At 45.5% G+C, this 19,046-nt stretch overlaps 1 protein-coding gene across 4 annotated transcripts in view; it reads left to right on the top strand.

Annotated features, from left to right (window-relative positions):
* Positions 1 to 19,046, top strand: part of ARHGEF28 (Rho guanine nucleotide exchange factor 28) — a 355,169-nt gene that overhangs the window by 71,761 nt on the left and 264,362 nt on the right. For 3 of the 4 annotated variants that reach the window (XM_040341440.1, XM_040341441.1, XM_040341443.1), the window contains exon 2: positions 5,960 to 6,003. In XM_040341440.1, the coding sequence (XP_040197374.1) occupies positions 5,968 to 6,003 (36 nt within the window). In that variant the 5' untranslated portion in view covers positions 5,960 to 5,967. Of the gene's footprint in view, positions 1 to 2,597; positions 2,621 to 5,959; positions 6,004 to 19,046 lie in introns of those variants that run through there. The other variant, XM_040341442.1, reaches the window with a different exon arrangement.

The raw sequence follows: 19,046 nt of genomic DNA, 5'->3' as shown, positions 1-19,046 counted from the left end.
GAAGCTGTTTTGTGAGAGCCCATAAATAGTTTGAGGCCTGAGCAGCAGGGTGCAGTGTTCCTGATCCAGTCCTGGGGGACTCTGCACTCTGGTGCAGGATTATTGAGGAGGCTTTCAGGAAGACACCAAGGTCCCTGCTAGGCTTAGCTTTGGGCCTATTCACAAATCCATGTCCCAGAATTAAGTTGGGTCGGGTTGAATCTCACTGGAGAGAGCAAGGAGGAATGGATGTGGAAAAAGCCCAACTGTCCTGCGGTGGTGTGAGTCTACATCTCCCTCCTTAGGAAGAGCCAGATGCCCATTAAAAAGGCTTCACTTCTTCCGCCACAGACTTGCCTAAAGGCTTCCTGGTGAATAGGAGTAAACATTTTTGACTGGTAAGAATGCGGGATGAGGACAGAGTGCAGACCGCCCCCCAGCATGGATGGAATATGCTGTGTCTGAGCAGAGGCCAGCTCCGTTCCCCACCAGAGTCTCTCCTCCCCTGGTCAGCCCTGACCGAGCCGCTCTAGCTCCTCCCTGCAGCTCCCAGCTGGCCAATTCGGGAGCCTAGAGTCATGGCAGCAGGCGCTGTCCAGCTCGACCCGCCTGGTGAGCAGAGAGTACCTGGAGCAGAGCTTCAGCCTGGGAGGAGGTCCAAGTCACTGCACCATTGGCCTCTGGGTTGTAGTTGCCCAAAAGTTGCTGCTAAGCCCCTGGGTCTAGCATTGCATAACACAGCCAAACAAAGGGAATAAAGATGACCCCAAACTCTTTCGTCTCATGTCATTTGTCTATCCAGGACTCCTACTAGGGGAGTAAGGAGAACCGCTTGGCTAGATTGAGTATCGTCTATCCCTGAGAAAGAGATTATTTTCCGTGCACTCTAGTGATGACCAAATAATAGGAAAACAGATAATTTAATTTAAATTGGGGTCTAGGAGTGCGACCTCTAAAAATAAAGCTGATAGACAACCAGATAAATCTGGTAATAAACACAGTGCCTGCAACAAATTTAGAGTCAGGGAAAGGTGCATAAAGGTCAGGGTTTCCATACCACAAGCACTAGTTACAACAAACTGGCCCCCCATCCTGTTTAAGTGTAATTGCGATTGTACAGAGGTGTAGAGGTACCCCCGTAGGGGCTGCTGAGTGATTTGGCCCACCTGTCACCCTGCCCAGCCCGGCATTCACTTCCAGATTCTCCAAGACAATGAATCAGTCCATCAGCTTTGTTTTTGTATTTTGAGGGATTAGAAGTTAAATGGGGTTAAGGAATATATGGGATGCTCAGAACAGATTCTTGCAAGGCTCGGGACAATTTAGATACTTTCTTCCTGCACAACACTTGCTGCAGACTATCTCTCCTTCTATCTCCAGCACGATTCTTCAGGCGCAGCTAGCACATGGTTATGCCTGACTCGTGTCTCAGACAGGCTTTAGCAAAAGTAACTTATTACAGGCAGGGACCACGGGCCCCTATGGTGTAGCAAAGAAAGTTCTGGTGCTATCTGCCCTCTTTGGTGGACTACTGATCCCAGTCAGCCATTTGCAGACCCTCACAGCCCTCCCAGCTGCAGCAACCTGACTTTACTGACAGTAACATCAGTCTCTCCCACTGGCTCTACATCCATCTCAGACTGCACACTCCCAATCCGCTTTGGCATGCCTCTCCCAGCTTTCCCGACTGTGCCTGTCACTCACCCACACCTAATGGATCCCTCCTGGAGACTTGCCCGGCAGTATTCCCCACTGTCCTCTCCTGCTCCTGTTTAGGACACCCCTTGGGTTGTGTGGGTTCCGTGTTCAGCTCTGAGCCCCTGGCCCAAGGTCACCCCCTACCCACTAAGAGTAGGGGGCTTTCTCGATGGCCCCTACAGCCTAATACTCCATCTCCAGTTCTTCCACCCGAACAACTCCTCCCCAGCTGGGCTGATTCTAAGTATTTAAGGAGATCTGACCCCTGCCAATCCAGGTTGGGGATTGGTCAGGGCTCCTTAGAACACCCCTGACAGCTCCACTTTTCTTCCCCACCTTCCTTCTAGAAGCCTCTAGATACAGAAGGAAAGTAAAGAAAAGATGAAACCTAGCTGTGAGCCACGAGCCTACTCTAAGCCACTCCCAGCCCACAGATCAAAACAAACAGGCCTAGCTTCTGGCTAGGGCCAGGCCTGCTTAAATTTACCTGCACTACAGAAAAATATCACTCAGATATTAGATAGAGTAGGCTGGTGCTACAGAGGATTGCAGGACAAATTCTGATACCTAATCTGCCATGTTTTACAATATGTGCAATTACTATTATTTTGGGTCTTTCATTCAGAGGTGTCGTTTATGGCACTCTACACACTCTGATGTAAGGGAACGATTACTTGGCACTTTTCTCACCAGCATGTGTTGTTAACACGTGTTGCAATTACATGGCTTGATGCAGCAGTCTGAAAGACAACCACGTCACAGCCCCATGTCTCAGCTAAATATGACATTCCAGAGCTATGAAGGAATGAAAACAAGCGCGTCTTGTTCTTTCATACTGCGGTTATATAACACCTGGGGCTGCTAATTGCTTTTGTGACACTATGTGCTATTCCAGCATCTGTACCGGTCCTCCATGGACATATTGGTTGAAGCTGAATTCCCGGTATGTACTATTTTGCATAATAACATTGGTCCAGCTTGGAGCTATATATATGTGTATATATATATATGTGTGTGTGTGTATATATATATAATAGGCACCACTCCTACAGTGATCTTCACTACCTTCCAGGCCCCTTGTTGAGCTTGTTGCTGAGCTGCTGCCCTGCTGTATAGAGAACACAGGGGCTCACTCTGTTGATGACAGTCCAAGAATGCCTTGCGTTTTTCCCAATAAATACAGGGCATTCTCCGGTGGAGAGGTTGGGTGGTGATATCACAATCTCCACCTCATCCAATCAGAGAAGGCCTTGTATTTATAGAGAAAGGCAGTGAAAGGTGTTCCTGCTGAGCGAGCAAAACCCTTATGTTCACTATGTAGCAGGGCAGTTGCTCAGCATGAGACCTGGAAGCTAACAACAATCACTGTAGTGGCGATTTCTACACCATTAGGCGCAGTTCATGAACTGTATTTGGCGCTTTACAAATAATAAAATCAAAATCAAACATTGATTTTACTTTACTATCATGTGTCTTTGTTTCAAGTTTTACTGGTCTGTGCCCATAGAGGCACCATAATCTAACAGGTCTCACTATTTATGCACAGTGCAGTTCGGAGTAGCCTGAGGAGAGAAGCAGAGCATGCAGGGAAGTTTGAAGACCTTTTTCTATGTCTGCACTTGATCACACAACACCTGAATCACATTAGGAATTTGAATTCTAATGCCGCGTACACACGGCCGTTTTTCGGGTTGTAAAAAATGATTTTTTTTTAATTAAATTTTTATTAAAAACAATCGTGTGTGGGCTCCAAAGCATTTTTCACGATGTAAAAAAATGGCCATTAAAAAATTTAGAACAATTTTTCACGTTTTTAACGTCGTAAAAAATGATCGTGTGTGGGCTTTAACGACGTGAACAAAACACGTATGCTCAGAAGCAAGTTATGTGACGGAGCGCTCGTTCTGGTAAAACTAGCGTTCGTAATGGAGTAAGCACATTCATCACGCTGTAACAGACTGAAAAGCGTGAATCATCTCTCACCAAAGTTTTACTAACACGCGGTAACACAAAATCAGCAAAAGCAGCCCCAAGGGTGGCGCCATCCGAATGGAACTTCCCCTTTATAGTGCCATCGTACGTGTTGTTCACCGCGCTTTGCTAGAGCATTTTTTTTTTAACGACCGTGTGTAGGCAAGGCCGATTTAATGATCGTGTTGAAAAAAACGTTGTTTTTTCTAGACCATTAAAACGTAATTTTTTACAACCCAAAAAACGGTCGTGTATACACGGCATCAGGGCTGGTTCCCACAGTTGTACTGTGATAACAGCAGGTTACTTGTGTTGGTGTGCATGAAGACAACCTACCTGCACTGCAGCATGCTGAAACACACTACTAGGCATTGAGCTCCCGAAAAAGGGTTGGGTTCAGTTTTGGCCGTGATTAGGTGTGTTGGCAGCCACAAGTTAATGCACTGCACAAGTGTGAACCTGGCAGAGTAACCCATAGCAATTTAGTAGTAAATAAATAAAAATGTGTCTGTGTGCATGAATGTGTGTGTATATATGTGTATATTCCCATGAGAAGCATCTATGACTATGTTTTGCAATGTGGAAGGTAGGTCAAGAAACTTAACTCCTAAATTTAGCAAACTTTTTTTTCCTTCCTTCTGTTTTAGCCAATCGATCACAGACTTTGCATGATCCACTGTTTACCAGGCTTTGAAGCTGAGATTTGTATAGCTCAGAGCCCAGAAGTGATCAGAGCTGAGCACTTCTGGGTTCTCACTCTGCATGATATTCCTTGATGTCCTCCTGTTCCCATCCTGATTGTTTTTTGTGGTTCCAGGCTTCCAAAGGTAATGGGAGACACTTTCTCACCTGTTGGGCCGGCCATAGACGGTTTGAATCTTGGCTGGTTCAGCAGGAAGCAGTCAAGATTTTTAACAGTGTATGAGCAGGCTGAATGTACCAAGTTGATCGATTAATCAACTTTGCTATATTCGCAAGAAATTTTGGCAGGCTGGTTGTACCAAACGGCTGCTGTAGCTGCTAGCAACAATCACTGTCTAATGTTTCAGCAGGAGGGATGCCTCTTTTAGCACTGCCTGTGTTGATGAGGGAATTGTGCAAAATTTACACTGTCTATGGCCTGCCTAAGGTGTAATTTTCACATAGGTGTACCAATCCATACACCTGTGTGAAGGGGCCATCATCAACCACAAGTGTTCTGTGCCAGTCTGTTTTAAAACAATGTCAACCGTACGGGTCTCTGCGCACATCCTGGAATGTTTATCCTTGTGGGTCTGATGCACTGATCAGGATGCAGACAGACTGCATCGGTCTCCTATACAGCTGTCCACCTACCAGCAGCGACCCATCCATTAGGGGCAGGCAAGCCATCCATGTCCGGCCCCCTGATCTACATACAGGGCGCCAGACAATAGATTCCTATTGGGGGGGGGGGGTTTGAAGCATGCGATTAGAGTCGCTATTGCCACACTAAATCTCCTTCTTTCCAATCAGAAAGCAGGTTGTGTTTGCCGCCCCCCCCCCCCAAAAAAAAAAACACACCAGCCGCCACTGCCACCTACCATTGATTTGAACAGGCTGCTTGCACAAAAATCCTGAAAGTCCCACCTTTTTGAAGATGGCCCCTACACATGACGCATACCGATCGGTACATCCGTGTGAATGAGGCTTAAAAGTGATCTGGGTGGTTATAAAGCTTCCCAAATCACTTTTCCAATGAGCCCTGAGCCTGCTAATGAAGTCAAATACAGACTCATTGCTGCCATTGCAGCCGCAAGCTTGTTTTTAACAAAGCCAAAAGCTCTGCACATTGCTCTTCTATAAGGTGAAGATCTTAAAGTAAAAGTCAATTGTTTCATTTGGAGAGGGTGGATCTCCCCCACTGGGGGTCCATACAACAAAGAACACTGACTGAAGTTCCAGGTCTTTCCCCATTCTATCCAAAACACACAGATATTTAAAGATTTCCTTGAATTGCACAAGGAACAGGGCCGTCTTTTTCCTGTTTTCTTCTGCCAGCAGCCATATATGTATGTAGCAGCCACTTGCGTGACAGCCAGGAAGCCTCGCTGTGTGCAGCAGATGGAGATTAGCCGTGGCCCGGAGAGGTACACACCTGTGCTTTGAATAGGTTGTTTGGGTGCAGTGTTTGAGGAAGAGGAAAAATGTAACCGATCCACCTGGCCTATTGTTGTAGCTGTACACAAATCAAAACGGACAACCTTATTTGAATACACCGGCTTGGCATGTTTTTTTTTTTATGGTAACACGATCATTTTATGACCCTTTATTCTCTTATTTTTCTTTACAGTTGCAGAGATGATGGAGCTCAGCCTCACAAAAGTCCCCCTTTATGTAAGTACATATCATGTCTACCTTTTTTATTTTGTATAAATATCCTAATATTCTTCATGAAATTCAACTTGTGAATATATGATATGTCATAAAATAAATGGTATGGATTGTTGAATAAAGATACGTACTGGCAACACACTGGATTGAAGTATGGGACTATCGTTGCTGCTGGCCTGCTGAAAATGCTAGTTGCCTGATTGTGAGGCCTTGTGCACGTGGGGCGTACCTCATGTGAGGGCTTTGTTTATCTGCACGGGGATGCACAAGTGTTCCATGCATCCCTGTGCTGGCACTTCCATTAATGTCCATTGGGATGCAGCATCTGCATGCACAGGGGCGTACCTAGAGCATTTGGCACCCGGGGCGGATACTATGTCTGCCCCCCCCCCCACATTAAAATGTAAAAACACACCACTGTGTCCCCTGAATATCTCTGCATCCTTCAATATCTCTTTGTCACTACTGTGTACACCCTCTCCGCAACTGCACTTCTGGGCCCCTTTACATTACACAACACCTTGCATCTCTGGGCCCCTTTACATTACACAGCACCCCACACCTCTGGACCCCTTTACATTGCACAACACCCCGCACCTCTGGACCCCTTTACACTACACAGCTCCCTGCACCTCTGGACCCCTTTACATTACACAGCTCCCTGCACCTCTGGACCCCTTTACATTACACAGCTCCCTGCACCTCTGGACCCCTTTACATTACACAGCACCCTGTACCTCTGGACCCCTTTACATTACACAGCTCCCTGCACCTCTGGACCCCTTTACATTACACAACACCCTGCACCTCTGGACCCCTTTACATTACACAGAACCCTGTACCTCTGGACCCCTTTACATAGCACCCAGCACCCCTTTACATTACACAGCACTCTGGACCCCTTTACATTACACAGAACCCTGTACCTCTGGACCCCTTTACATTACACAGCGCCCTGCATCTCCCTTTAAATTATACAGCCCCCCACAGCTCCTGACCCCCTCCCTTTAGTGCAGACCCCCTCCCTTTAGTGCAGACCCACCTTCAGTGTAGCCCTCCCTTTCTTCAGTGTAGCCCTCCCTTTCTTCAGTGTAGCCCTCCCTTTCTTCAGTGTAGCCCCCCCTTCCTTCAGTGTAGCCCCCCCCTTCCTTCAGTGTAGCCCCCCTCCTTCAGTGTAGCCCCCCCTTCCTTCAGTGTAGCCCCCCCTTCAGTGTAGCCCTCCCTTCCTTCAGTGTAGCCCTCCCTTCCTTCAGTGTAGCCCTCCCTTCCTTTAGTGTAGCCCTCCCTTCCTTTAGTGTAGCCCTCCCTTCCTTTAGTGTAGCCCTCCCTTCCTTTAGTGTAGCCCTCCCTTCCTTTAGTGTAGCCCTCCCTTCCTTTAGTGTAGCCCTCCCTTCCTTCAGTGCAGACCCCCTTTCTTCAGTGCAGACCCCCCCCATTCAGTACCTCAGATCAGCACGGCGGTGTACCTTCTCTTCATAGAGTTTCCCCATGGAGAGACTCTTTCCATGGTGGCACCAGTGCAGGCACGTTCTTGAGTCCTGTTGCTGCCATTGACACAGACAGCAGACTCGGCCCTGCCCCCCGGCTCTCATGTCACTGGATTTGATTGACAGCAGCGGGAGCCAATGGGTACTGCTGTTATCAATCTATCCAATGAAGACCCAAGCCAACGGCTGCACCTGCTGTGCTCGTTCTCGTCCCTGGAACAAAAAGGAAAAAAGGGGGGCTCTGGGGGGCAGCTGCAGCCCAGAAGGTTTTTGAAAAACTTCAAGATTTTACAACTCTTTTTAAGCTATCTTCTCTCCAGGTCAAATGTCATTCATTCATGATTAAATAAAATAAAACAAAGTAGAGTGGAACATTTTGCAATATGGCCACTACATAGAACTGATGATCATAATAAATATTTATTTCCTATGATCATCAACTCCATCTAGTGACCATAATGCAACTTTTTATTTTATTTCACTATTCTGTATGAATGATTCATTAAAATTTGACCTGGTGTGAAAATAGCCTGGTAAAATTAGATTTTGCCCCATTCCCACAGATCAAATGTCCATGTAGCTTCACAGGATGACTATCCCTTTATATTACTTATATTGGATAGTCAATCACATGTACAAGAAATGCAATCTCTGGGGGCATTCTGTATACAAACAGTATACTAAAAGCGAGAAGGTTATTAAAGAAAAATTCTAGGTATGAATATTTATACATAGTTACATTGGTCTAGCTTGGACCAATGTAACTATGCATATACCATACCTGTGGGATTCCTCTATCTAGAAACTGGAAATCACTGCACACATTGCCCCTCCAGTGATCTCCACTAGCTGCAAAGCAGTTGCCCTGCAGTATTGTGAATACAGGAGGTTGCCCACTCAGCTTGGACTTTCCAGACCCATGCCTTTGCTATGCAGCAGCCTATGCGGCACAAGTAATGAATGGGCGCAGAAATGCTCTGATCAATAAACAGGTCGCACTTGAAACAAAAGTTGTTTACCACTTTTGGCATTGCCATGAGTGATTGAGTGAGTAACTTATATAGCGCTACAAATGCGAACAAAATCGCCTCAAGGCGCTGTAACCAATGTGGTCGTCCAGCCATGCTTCAGAATAGATGAGTCTTACGTTTTTTTCTGAAGGCCCGATGATTTTCCTCCAACCGAATGTCTGCGGGTAGAGCATTCCATAACCAAGGTCCTTGGACAGCGAATCTTCATTCTCCTTTCATTTTGTAGAGAGATTTGGGGATGTGGAGGAGGTTCTGATTAGTTGATCTGTTCTGACTCCGATTGTTGTGATAGCGATATATCCCTTGCTGAGACCTCTATGCCTGGCCTGTATAAGCAGATATACTCACTGTGGACAATCCTTGTCAGACAGCTGAACTCGTCAATACCGATTCATTCAAAAGAGGTGTTTATTCTTTAACTTCAGGGGTTACAGCAGATAACAGGAACAGCAGATGAATGGTGATAGTATTGTACGGTCAAAAGATGATGCCTTTCCTACCTTGGGCAGAGTACATGAGTGTCCTTCTACATGTGGCTTGCTGGCTGAAGAGATGACACAGGAAGTACTCCACACAGGAAGCAGGGAGGGGCATACATACAGTGAAAATATGTGGTAACTCAAAGAATCACATAAACATGTGCATGCAACAAAGGCCACTAGATGGCAGCATAGGATAACACATATATTTAGCTATGAGAAAATAGTAGGCAAACCACACTATATAAACTCTAATCTATATAACAATGCTAGTATTAACTGAGGCTATGCATCTCATATTCTATGCCCCTATTGGGGCAGCACACTCCCCGTCTGGCATGATAATGCCACTATTTACATAATACAACGGTAGTTATGCAAATAAACAACAGCGCAATTTGCTTGATGTCTTGAAAACCTGAAAGACATAATGGAGAACATGCATATAATGCAACAACATCTATAATATAAGGCTTCAAGTTGTGACAACTAAAGTTCCAGATACTTCCTTCTCGAAGTTGCAAGTAGAATCCAACAGCATACCCAAGTAAGTTCAGTCTCCAAACGGCAAGAGCAAAATGAGTTCCGTGATAGGTCTGATGAAAGTCTTTACAGTCCCTATAATCCAAAGGCCTGCAACTCTTATGGCTCCCTCTGTGAAGTGTCTACCTTGGTGTTTCACCCTTTCATGGTAGTGCCGTATGAGCAAAGTGGTGATGTGATGGCGAGCAGGTATAATGAGAGGATTCTGTTCTTGCTCACTGAACTTAGCCTTGTTTAGGCGTCCACCAACCCTTAACGTGCCATCATTGTCAATGAATGGGTTCAGGTTAGCAATTGGACTGTTTTTTGGAATGTCCCCCTTGTCACGGATACGTCTGATTTCTGAGCCAAAGACATCCTGTTGTACACTGCGTATTACGATCAGTTCAGCTTCAGCAATGTCTTTTGCAGAAAGAAGCTTTTGGCACATGTGCCAACCTTGACAGTGAGCATCTGTGAGCTTTGTGTGAAAGCAGTGTGCAATATGAACTAACCTTGCGGTGGTGCGTACCAGCCTTGTCCACTTGGAGAAACGTTCAAAGCGTTGACAGCCCAAGGCACGTCTTTGTTCAGTTCTGGTGACAAGGGTTTTAACTTCAGGACGAACCTCTGGATCTTTGTCGGGTTCTAGAAGACTGAAGACGTCAGCCGTGGTTTCTTCTGGATCAGCCAACAAGAATTCAGGACCTGTTAACCAAGAAGAATTTACAAAGGCACTCGCAGACACTGGCCTGGTGCCATGATCTGCAGGATTAATTTCAGATGGAACATAATGCCATTGTTCAGGTTTAGATGATTTTCTTATTCTTTCTACACGGTTGCTGACATAGACATAGAAACGTTTAGTCTGGTTGTATATGTAGCCCAGAACAACCTTGCTGTCTGTGTAGAATTTGATGTCATCTATCTGAATGTCTAGCTCACGCAGTATGAAATCTGCAATCTCTACAGCTAGCACAGTCCCACAAAGTTCAAGCCTAGGAATTGTGTGTTCAGGCTTGGGTGCTAACTTGGCTTTCCCAAACAGAAACCCTACATGGGTTAGATTAGCTGAATCCCTTACCTTGAGGTAGGCAACAGCCGCTATGGCCTCAGTAGATGCATCTGAGAAGATGTGCAGCTCTTTCCTCCGACTGGTAGCAAGGGAAGTCGGAGTGTAGCAGCGTGGTATACGGATTCCATCTAAGGCATGTAACGACTGTTTCCAGGACTCCCACCTTGAAAGTTTGTCTATTGGTAGTGGGGCATCCCAATCTTTGATAGTCTCTGAGAGCTGTCTAAGTATGGATTTACCTTGTATGGTGATGGGAGCCACAAATCCCACTGGATCGTATAGGCTGTTCACCACTGACAGAACTCCACGCCTGGTAAATGGCTTGTCTGCAGAGCTGACTTGAAAGCCGAAGCTGTCTTTTAATAAGTCCCACCGTAGGCCCAGACTTCTCTGCACAGGTGGCATGTCCATCCCCAGATTTAAGTCTTTAAACCCTGTAGCATGATCGCCAGGTTGAAAGGCTTTCATAACAGCAACACTGTTTGAGGCAATCTTGTGTAGTCTGAGGTTAGCCTCAGAAAGCATAACTTGTGTCCTTTGGAGCAGGTCTATGGCTTCTTCCGCTGTAGGTAAAGATTTAAGTCCATCGTCCACATAGAAATCTCTCTCGACGAAATGTCGAGCATCTGCGCCATACTCCTGTTCTCCATCAAGAGCAGTCCTTCGTAAACCGTATGTTGCGACGGCAGGTGAGGGGCTATTTCCGAAAACATGAACCTTCATGCGGTATTCAATCATCTCATTGTTCATGTTGTTGTCACGGTGCCACAGAAACCTTAGGAAGTTCCTATGGTCTTCTCGTACAATAAAGCAATGAAACATTTGTTCAATGTCCGCAGTTATGGCAACTGGCTCTCTTCTGAACCTCATGAGTACACCTACAAGGTTGTTGGTAAGGTTAGGACCAGTGAGAAGAATATCGTTCAGGGATACGCCCTGATGCTTGGCACTGGAGTCGAACACTACCCTAATTTGTTTTGGCTTACGTGGATGGTACACTCCGAAGAAGGGTAGGTACCAGCACTCATCGTGTATTTGAAGAGGTGGAGCTGGCTCAGCATGCTCATTGTCAAAGATCCTCTTCATAAAGGTAATGAAATGGTCCTTCATTTCAGGCCTGTTCTTTAATGTTCGTTGAAGTGAGTTGAATCTGGATAAAGCCTGTTCCCGATTGTTTGGCAGTTTGACCCTTGCAGCACGAAGAGGCAATGGTGCAACCCAGCTGTTAGACTCATCCTTGAAGAATTCTTTGTCCATTATTTTGATGAACTCTCTGTCTTCAACTGACAAGGCTATTTTGTTGTCGTCACTTGTGGTACAAAACACTGTGGTACCTAGGTTGTCATCACACAGGATAGGAGTGGCATCAGGTACTTGGATGATGTCAAGAGGCTTCTCCTTTATTTCATAATGGTGAGGGCACTCTTTGAAGTGGGATGCGCGTCCATTTCCTAACATGTAAGTTTTGAAGGAGTGGATCTCAGATGATGTACACATTCTATCCAAGCATACATCGCCCACTATTACCCAGCCTAGATCAAGTCTTTGTGCATAAGGGGCATCCTCAGGTCCATCACACTGCTCACGTACCTTATGTACTCTAAGAATGTCTCTTCCTAGCAAGACTAAGATTTCAGCATTCATGTCCATTGCGGGAATCTCATCAGCAAGGTGCCTTAAGTGAGGATGGTGATATGCAACCTCTGGAGTAGGAATCTCTTCTCTTTCGTCTGGTATCTGGTCACACTCGACTAATGTTGGTAGGAGTATGCCCTCTTTCCCTTCGATATGAGACACCATGAACCCATCGACCCTTCTGCCGAAAGTCTCTACGCGACCAGAACAGGTTCTGAGAGTATACGGTGTGGCATGACCCTCAATGCCAAAGATCTCAAAGAATTTAGGCTTGACCAGGGATCTGTTGCTCTGTTCATCTATTATGGCATACATCCTGGCAGCTTTTTCAGGTTGACCCTCTGGGTATACCTTAACAAGGCATATCTTGGCACAGCACTTGTGATCTAAACCTTCTCCACAGACTTCTGTGCATGAAGAAGAAACATTCTCCTGGGCTAGAGCGTGGCTTCGTTGCTCCCCGCCATGATTTGAGAGAGGGGTGGAGGTAGGTAGCTGCTGTGGGCTGTCTGTAAGTGGAGTAGGATGCATAGCTGTCACATGTCTTTCGCTGCTGCATTCTGTGCACTTGATGACAACTTTACAGTCCTTGGCAAAATGACTATAAGAAGCACAGCACCTGTAACATACTCCAAGTTTCTGGAGAATCTCCCTGCGCTCTTGTAAAGTCTTTGCTCTCAGCTCTCGGCATTTCTTAAGAGGGTGAGGCTTCTTGTGAATAGGGCACTGACGATTAGGATCTTTGTCACCCGAATTACTCTGGTATGCATGAGAGGATACGGGTGGTGAGATGTCTGTCCTTTTAACAGATATTGCTCTATGAAAGTCTCTGTGTTTAGCTGCTGTGTTGTCATACCTTGGAGATGGTGATGAAGCAGGCAAGTTGGGTTCACTGAAGCTGAAGCTGGGATCATTTCTCATCCAGGCTTGTTCACTGATGAACCTGCAAAAATATGAGAATGGAGGAAAGGATACGTTATAGTCTCTTTTGTACCTTGAGCCCTGCTGCGCCCATCTCTCCTGCAGGCCATATGGCAGTTTAGACACCACTGGATTGACATCATGAGCAGTGTCCAGGAAGCTTAGACCAGGTAGACGTGGGTCTGTCTTTGCCAACTCTAACTCCATGAGGAGGTCACTTAGATCTTGGAGCTCGCGATAGTCTTTGTTCCCTATTTTTGGGAAGTTTTGCAGTCTCTTGAATAGAGCGCTTTCTATGGCTTCTGAGCTACCATAGGCTTGCTCAAGTCTTGCCCATGTGGCAACAAGACCTGCATCTGGGTGGTCAACATGTACTGTCCTCAGTCTTTTAACACGATTTGCAGATTCTGGCCCCAGCCACCTTATGAGCAAATCAAGTTCGTCCTTGCTATTAAGGTTGAAATTAGCAATAGCAGCCTTGAAGGTTGATCTCCAGGCCCTGTAGCTCTCTGGACAGTCATCAAACCTTGAGAGGCTGGTGATAATGAGCTCACGGCGTGCCATATAGCTGGCTAAGTCATTCAAGTCTGATCTCTCACTCTTTGGTGCCAAAGTAATCTGTGGAACCCCTTGGGTGTGAAAGTTCTCTGGTGAAGAAAGGTGAGGTTTACCAGGATGAAATGATGTTGCATGAGCGCTTAACTTTGGTGTAGTCTTTAAGGCTTCTGCTGGCTGTGGCTGGAGCTGCGGCTTGTCGCTGGAAGTCACCTTGTTGATGGCAGGAGTTGATGTGGTTTGCTGCGTAGATGCTCTGGCGTTGTGGACTTGAGGAGACTCAGGCATTTTGAGCTGGGAGGTCCCTGAGTTGAGAGTCAGAACAGTGTTGTTAGTAGGAGGTACAGGAGATGACTCTGTATCTTTGTAAACATTATGCTTTAGCACATAATCACTGGTGCGATCAATTGGATCTTCCAGTTCTGCTGGGATAAGACAGTCTGAATTAGTACTTTGACCCATTGCTTGTTCAAGGACTTTCAGCCTTGCTAGCGCACCTGCTTCCTCTTTCTCTATTTGCAGAATCTTTATTTGGGCTTCCATCTCTGCTTGGCGAGTTTTGCTCTGGGCTTCAAGAGCTTTGCTTTGGGCCTTCATCTCTGCTTCTTTCTTAGCAAGGGAGCTTTGCGCTTTTTTGGATTCAGCATCAGCGCGGGCCTCTATTAGCTTGTCGCTTAATGTTGAACTTCTGGAGCGAGAGGATCTAGAAGAACGTGCAGTGTGCTTGGTTGATGTTGATCTGTGAGATCTGGTCTCTTGCAGTTGAGCAATGCGGAGTTCTGCCTTACACTGAGCATTTTTCACTAAGAGATCCCTTTGTTGGTTCAATGCATCAGTCTTGGTCAGTTCTGCTGAAGAGTCCTCTATATTACAGTCTTGCAAGAAAGCAGTGTATTTTGCAGACAGCCGTTGGTAGTGTTCATACGCAGCAGATAGGCGAACTATAGAATCTCCTAGTTCAGCCGGTTGATCATTAAAGTGTGGCAAAACTGACATGCAGTGTGAAGTTCTGTCCCAGAAGTCTGATAGCTTGCTGGAGAACTTATCTCTAGTGTATTCGTAGTTTTCTCTGAGTTTCTGTATTGGTTTTATTGTACGCTTGGGTCTTACACTCTGTTCAGCAATATCTGCAGAGTCTGCTCCCTGTACGTCTGCGGGTTCAGAGGCATGATGAATCTGCGTTGGTTCAGCCGTAAAAGAGTGTTCAGAGCCTTGTCTAGACATTTCTCACGGTTTTGTAAAAAATGGTACTGTCTCTTTAAGAAGACGAACAGCAGCTTAGACAGGTGGGGTAACACAGTTCAATTAGAGAAACAGCTTTCAACATTCACATGAAGCGCAGTAAGCTTGTGCGACCATGTGCTTACACAAGATGGCGGCTGGCACTGAGCTTGATTGCAGATTAGGCACACACATATACCCAGCAGGCTGTAAGAATTCTATGCATCTTTTGACTATTCTGACTCCGATTGTTGTGATAGCGATATATCCCTTGCTGAGACCTCTATGCCTGGCCTGTATAAGCAGATATACTCACTGTGGACAATCCTTGTCAGACAGCTGAACTCGTCAATACCGATTCATTCAAAAGAGGTGTTTATTCTTTAACTTCAGGGGTTACAGCAGATAACAGGAACAGCAGATGAATGGTGATAGTATTGTACGGTCAAAAGATGATGCCTTTCCTACCTTGGGCAGAGTACATGAGTGTCCTTCTACATGTGGCTTGCTGGCTGAAGAGATGACACAGGAAGTACTCCACACAGGAAGCAGGGAGGGGCATACATACAGTGAAAATATGTGGTAACTCAAAGAATCACATAAACATGTGCATGCAACAAAGGCCACTAGATGGCAGCATAGGATAACACATATATTTAGCTATGAGAAAATAGTAGGCAAACCACACTATATAAACTCTAATCTATATAACAATGCTAGTATTAACTGAGGCTATGCATCTCATATTCTATGCCCCTATTGGGGCAGCACATGATCGGAGGACCCGATTTGGGGTGTAATGTTTTATTTTCTCACATTGGTATTGTGGCGCATTTCCTTGCGTGAGGGTGAGGCAGAGGGTCTTGAATGTCACCCGGTCCTTTACGGCTAGCCAGTGGAGGGTCCTCATGGCCGTGGAGATTGGTTCCCACGTTTTTTTACCCGCTACCAGTCTGGCAGCAGTGTTCTGGACAACTTGTAGACGAGCAATCTGGTATTTCGGTAGTCCTAGGTAGAGGGAGTTTACGTAGTCGAGTCTGGAATTGATTAGTGTTCCAACTACTGCTGTGTCTTCATGGTTACAGCGCTCTCATACAGGGCCTCTTTTCCAATCCTCTCACAAAAGCCTCCCTTGCAATGTTCTGTACCCACTGGAAATGACTTTATTTGCCTCCCCTGGATTCTGGTATACTTCAGATCATAGAAAATACCAACTTTGCCCCATGCTAACAGGACCATTCATTTGCAACGCTGATTCCTGCTGAACGATTTAGATTTTTCAAGGGAAAAAAATTCCAATCCACCCCAAAATTCTATAGATGACAACTCGCCCCTCCCCCCTGTTGATTTTTGGAGGGCGGTGCAATAAAGAAAATTCTTAGTAAAATTAGTAAAATGCACACTCCAGTTTGGCCCTATAAAGCCTTTTGAACATATTTGTACCGGAACTGAGACTGTGAGACACCCTTTTTCTCAGCAATGCCCTTCTCTTTTCACCTCCAGAAGACTACATTCCCTATTACCCAATGGGAGACTGAACTGGACTAGACTACATTGTATATTTAAGAAACCGGATACAAGATCCCTACTAGGTGGTACTATGTCCTATCCAAATTACATAAACTTTTCCCCACCTCACTATCCACATGTTGGAGGTGCGTGTAATGATGCCCTTTTTTTACATCCTTTTTTCAAACAAAGTTAGGGACCTCGTCAAAACGCTTACTGACAAGATGTGAACCAATAGCCTTTAAACCTGCAAAACTTCTCTAGGAAACAGACGTTCCTTGTATACTTACTTAATGCAACTAGGACATGTGTGCCTGCAAAGTGGGAATGGACAGAACCTCTGGCTATTACTTAATGGCTGATTAAGGTGGGTGATATTTGTCGCATTGATCACCCTCTCTATGCAAAATAAAGGAGAACAGTTTGGAAAACTACCGGTTTTGTGGTCACAACCTCTGGGGAATATGAAGCCCTAAATGTGGGAATAACTGAGGTTTGGTGAGAGAGTTCAAAGTCCCCACTCCCTTGCTGCTTTTTGACTCTAGCTATTGGACAAGGCAGTTGTGATGGGCGTTTTACAAACACAACATCAAAATGCCTATCCCCCACCCCTAGCCACCCCCCCTTTTTTTTCTTTGTCCTCTGCTTTTGTTTTCACTTCCCAATTTTTGCTTTCTATTCCCCTTATCCCCCAAACTGTTGGGACTGCTGTGCGATTCTACAGACCATATGCCAAGAAGCATGCAGGTCACAACTACAGTGCCTTGAAAAAGTATGCATACCCCTTGAAATGTGCCACGTTTTGTCATGTTACAACCAAAAACGTAAATGTATTTTAATGGGATTTTATGTGATAGACCAACACAGAGTGGCACACAATTGTGAAGTACAAGGAAATTAAATGGTTTTCAACATTTTCTACAAAAATTTGAAATGTGTGGCGTGCATTTGTATTCACCCCCCCCCCCCCAATACTTTGTAGAACTACCTTTTGTTGCAATTACAGTTGCAAGTCTTTTTGGGGATGTCTCTACCAGCTTTGCACATCTAAAGAGTAACATTGTTGCCCATTCTTCTTTGCAAAATAGCTCAAACTCTATCAGATTGGATGGAGAGCATCTGTGAACAGCAATTTTCAAGTCTTGCCTCAAAATCTCAGATGAATTAAGGTCTAGACTTTGAATGGGCCATTCTAACACATGAATATGCTTTAATCTGAAACATTCCATTGTAGCTCTGGCTGTATGTTAAGGGTCGTTGTCCTGATAGAACAAAACCTGTTCAAGTCTGCAAAAAAGACTTGAGACTGGGGCAGAGGTTCACCTTCTAAGATTACCCTGTATTTGTCTCCATCCATCTTCCCATAATCTCTAATCAGCTTCCCTGTCCCTGCTGAAGAAAAGCATCCCCACAACATAATGCTGCCACCACCATGTTTCACGGTGAGGATTGTGTATTCAGGGTGATATGCAGTGTTAGTTTTCCGCCACACATAGCATTTTGCTTTTAGGCCAAAAAGTTAAATTTTGGTCTCCTCCGACCAGAGCACCTTCTTTCACTTGTTTGCTGTGTCCCCCACAGGACTTCTTATGACTTTCTTTCAACAATGGTATTCTTCTTGCCACTCTTCCACAAAGGCTACAGGGAGTGCAGAATTATTAGGCAAATGAGTATTTTGACCACATCATCCTCTTTATGCATGTTGTCTTACTCCAAGCTGTATAGGCTCGAAAGCCTACTACCAATTAAGCATATTAGGTGATGTGCATCTCTGTAATGAGAAGGGGTGTGGTCTAATGACATCAACACCCTATATCAGATGTGCATAATTATTAGGCAACTTCCTTTCCTTTGGCAAAATGGGTCAAACGAAGGACGTGACAGGCTCAGAAAAGTCAAAAATAGTGAGATATCTTGCAGAGGGATGCAGCACTCTTAAAATTGCAAAGCTTCTGAAGCGTGATCATCGAACAATCAAGTGTTTCATTCAAAATAGTCAACAGGGTCGCAAGAAGCGTGTGGAAAAACCAAGGCGCAAAATAACTGCCCATGAACTGAGAAAAGTCAAGCGTGCAGCTGCCAAGATGCCACTTGCCACCAGTTTGGCCATATTTCAGAGCTGCAACATCACTGGAGTGCCCAAAAGCACAAGGTGTGCAATACTCAGAGACATGGCCAAGGTAAGAAAGGCTGAAAGACGACCACCACTGAACAAGACACACAAGCTGTAACGTCAAGACTGGGCCAAGAAATATCTCAAGACTGATTATTCTAAGGTTTTATGGACTGATGAAATGAGAGTAAGTCTTGATGGGCCAGATGGATGGGCCCGTGGCTGGATTGGTAAAGGGCAGAGAGCTCCAGTCCGACTCAGACGCCAGCAAGGTGGAGGTGGAGTACTGGTTTGGGCTGGTATCATCAAAGATGAGCTTGTGGGGCCTTTTCGGGTTGAGGATGGAGTCAAGCTTAACTCCCAGTCCTATTGCCAGTTTCTGGAAGACACCTTCTTCAAGCAGTGGTACTGGAAGAAGTCTGCATCCTTCAAGAAAAACATGATTTTCATGCAGGACAATGCTCCATCACACGCGTCCAAGTACTCCACAGCGTGGCT

Source organism: Rana temporaria, chromosome 1 (assembly GCF_905171775.1).
Source record: "Rana temporaria chromosome 1, aRanTem1.1, whole genome shotgun sequence".
NCBI classification, from domain to species: Eukaryota; Metazoa; Chordata; class Amphibia; order Anura; family Ranidae; genus Rana; species Rana temporaria.
Note: the sequence above shows the minus strand (reverse complement) of the source record. Positions and strands in the feature narration are given on the sequence as shown.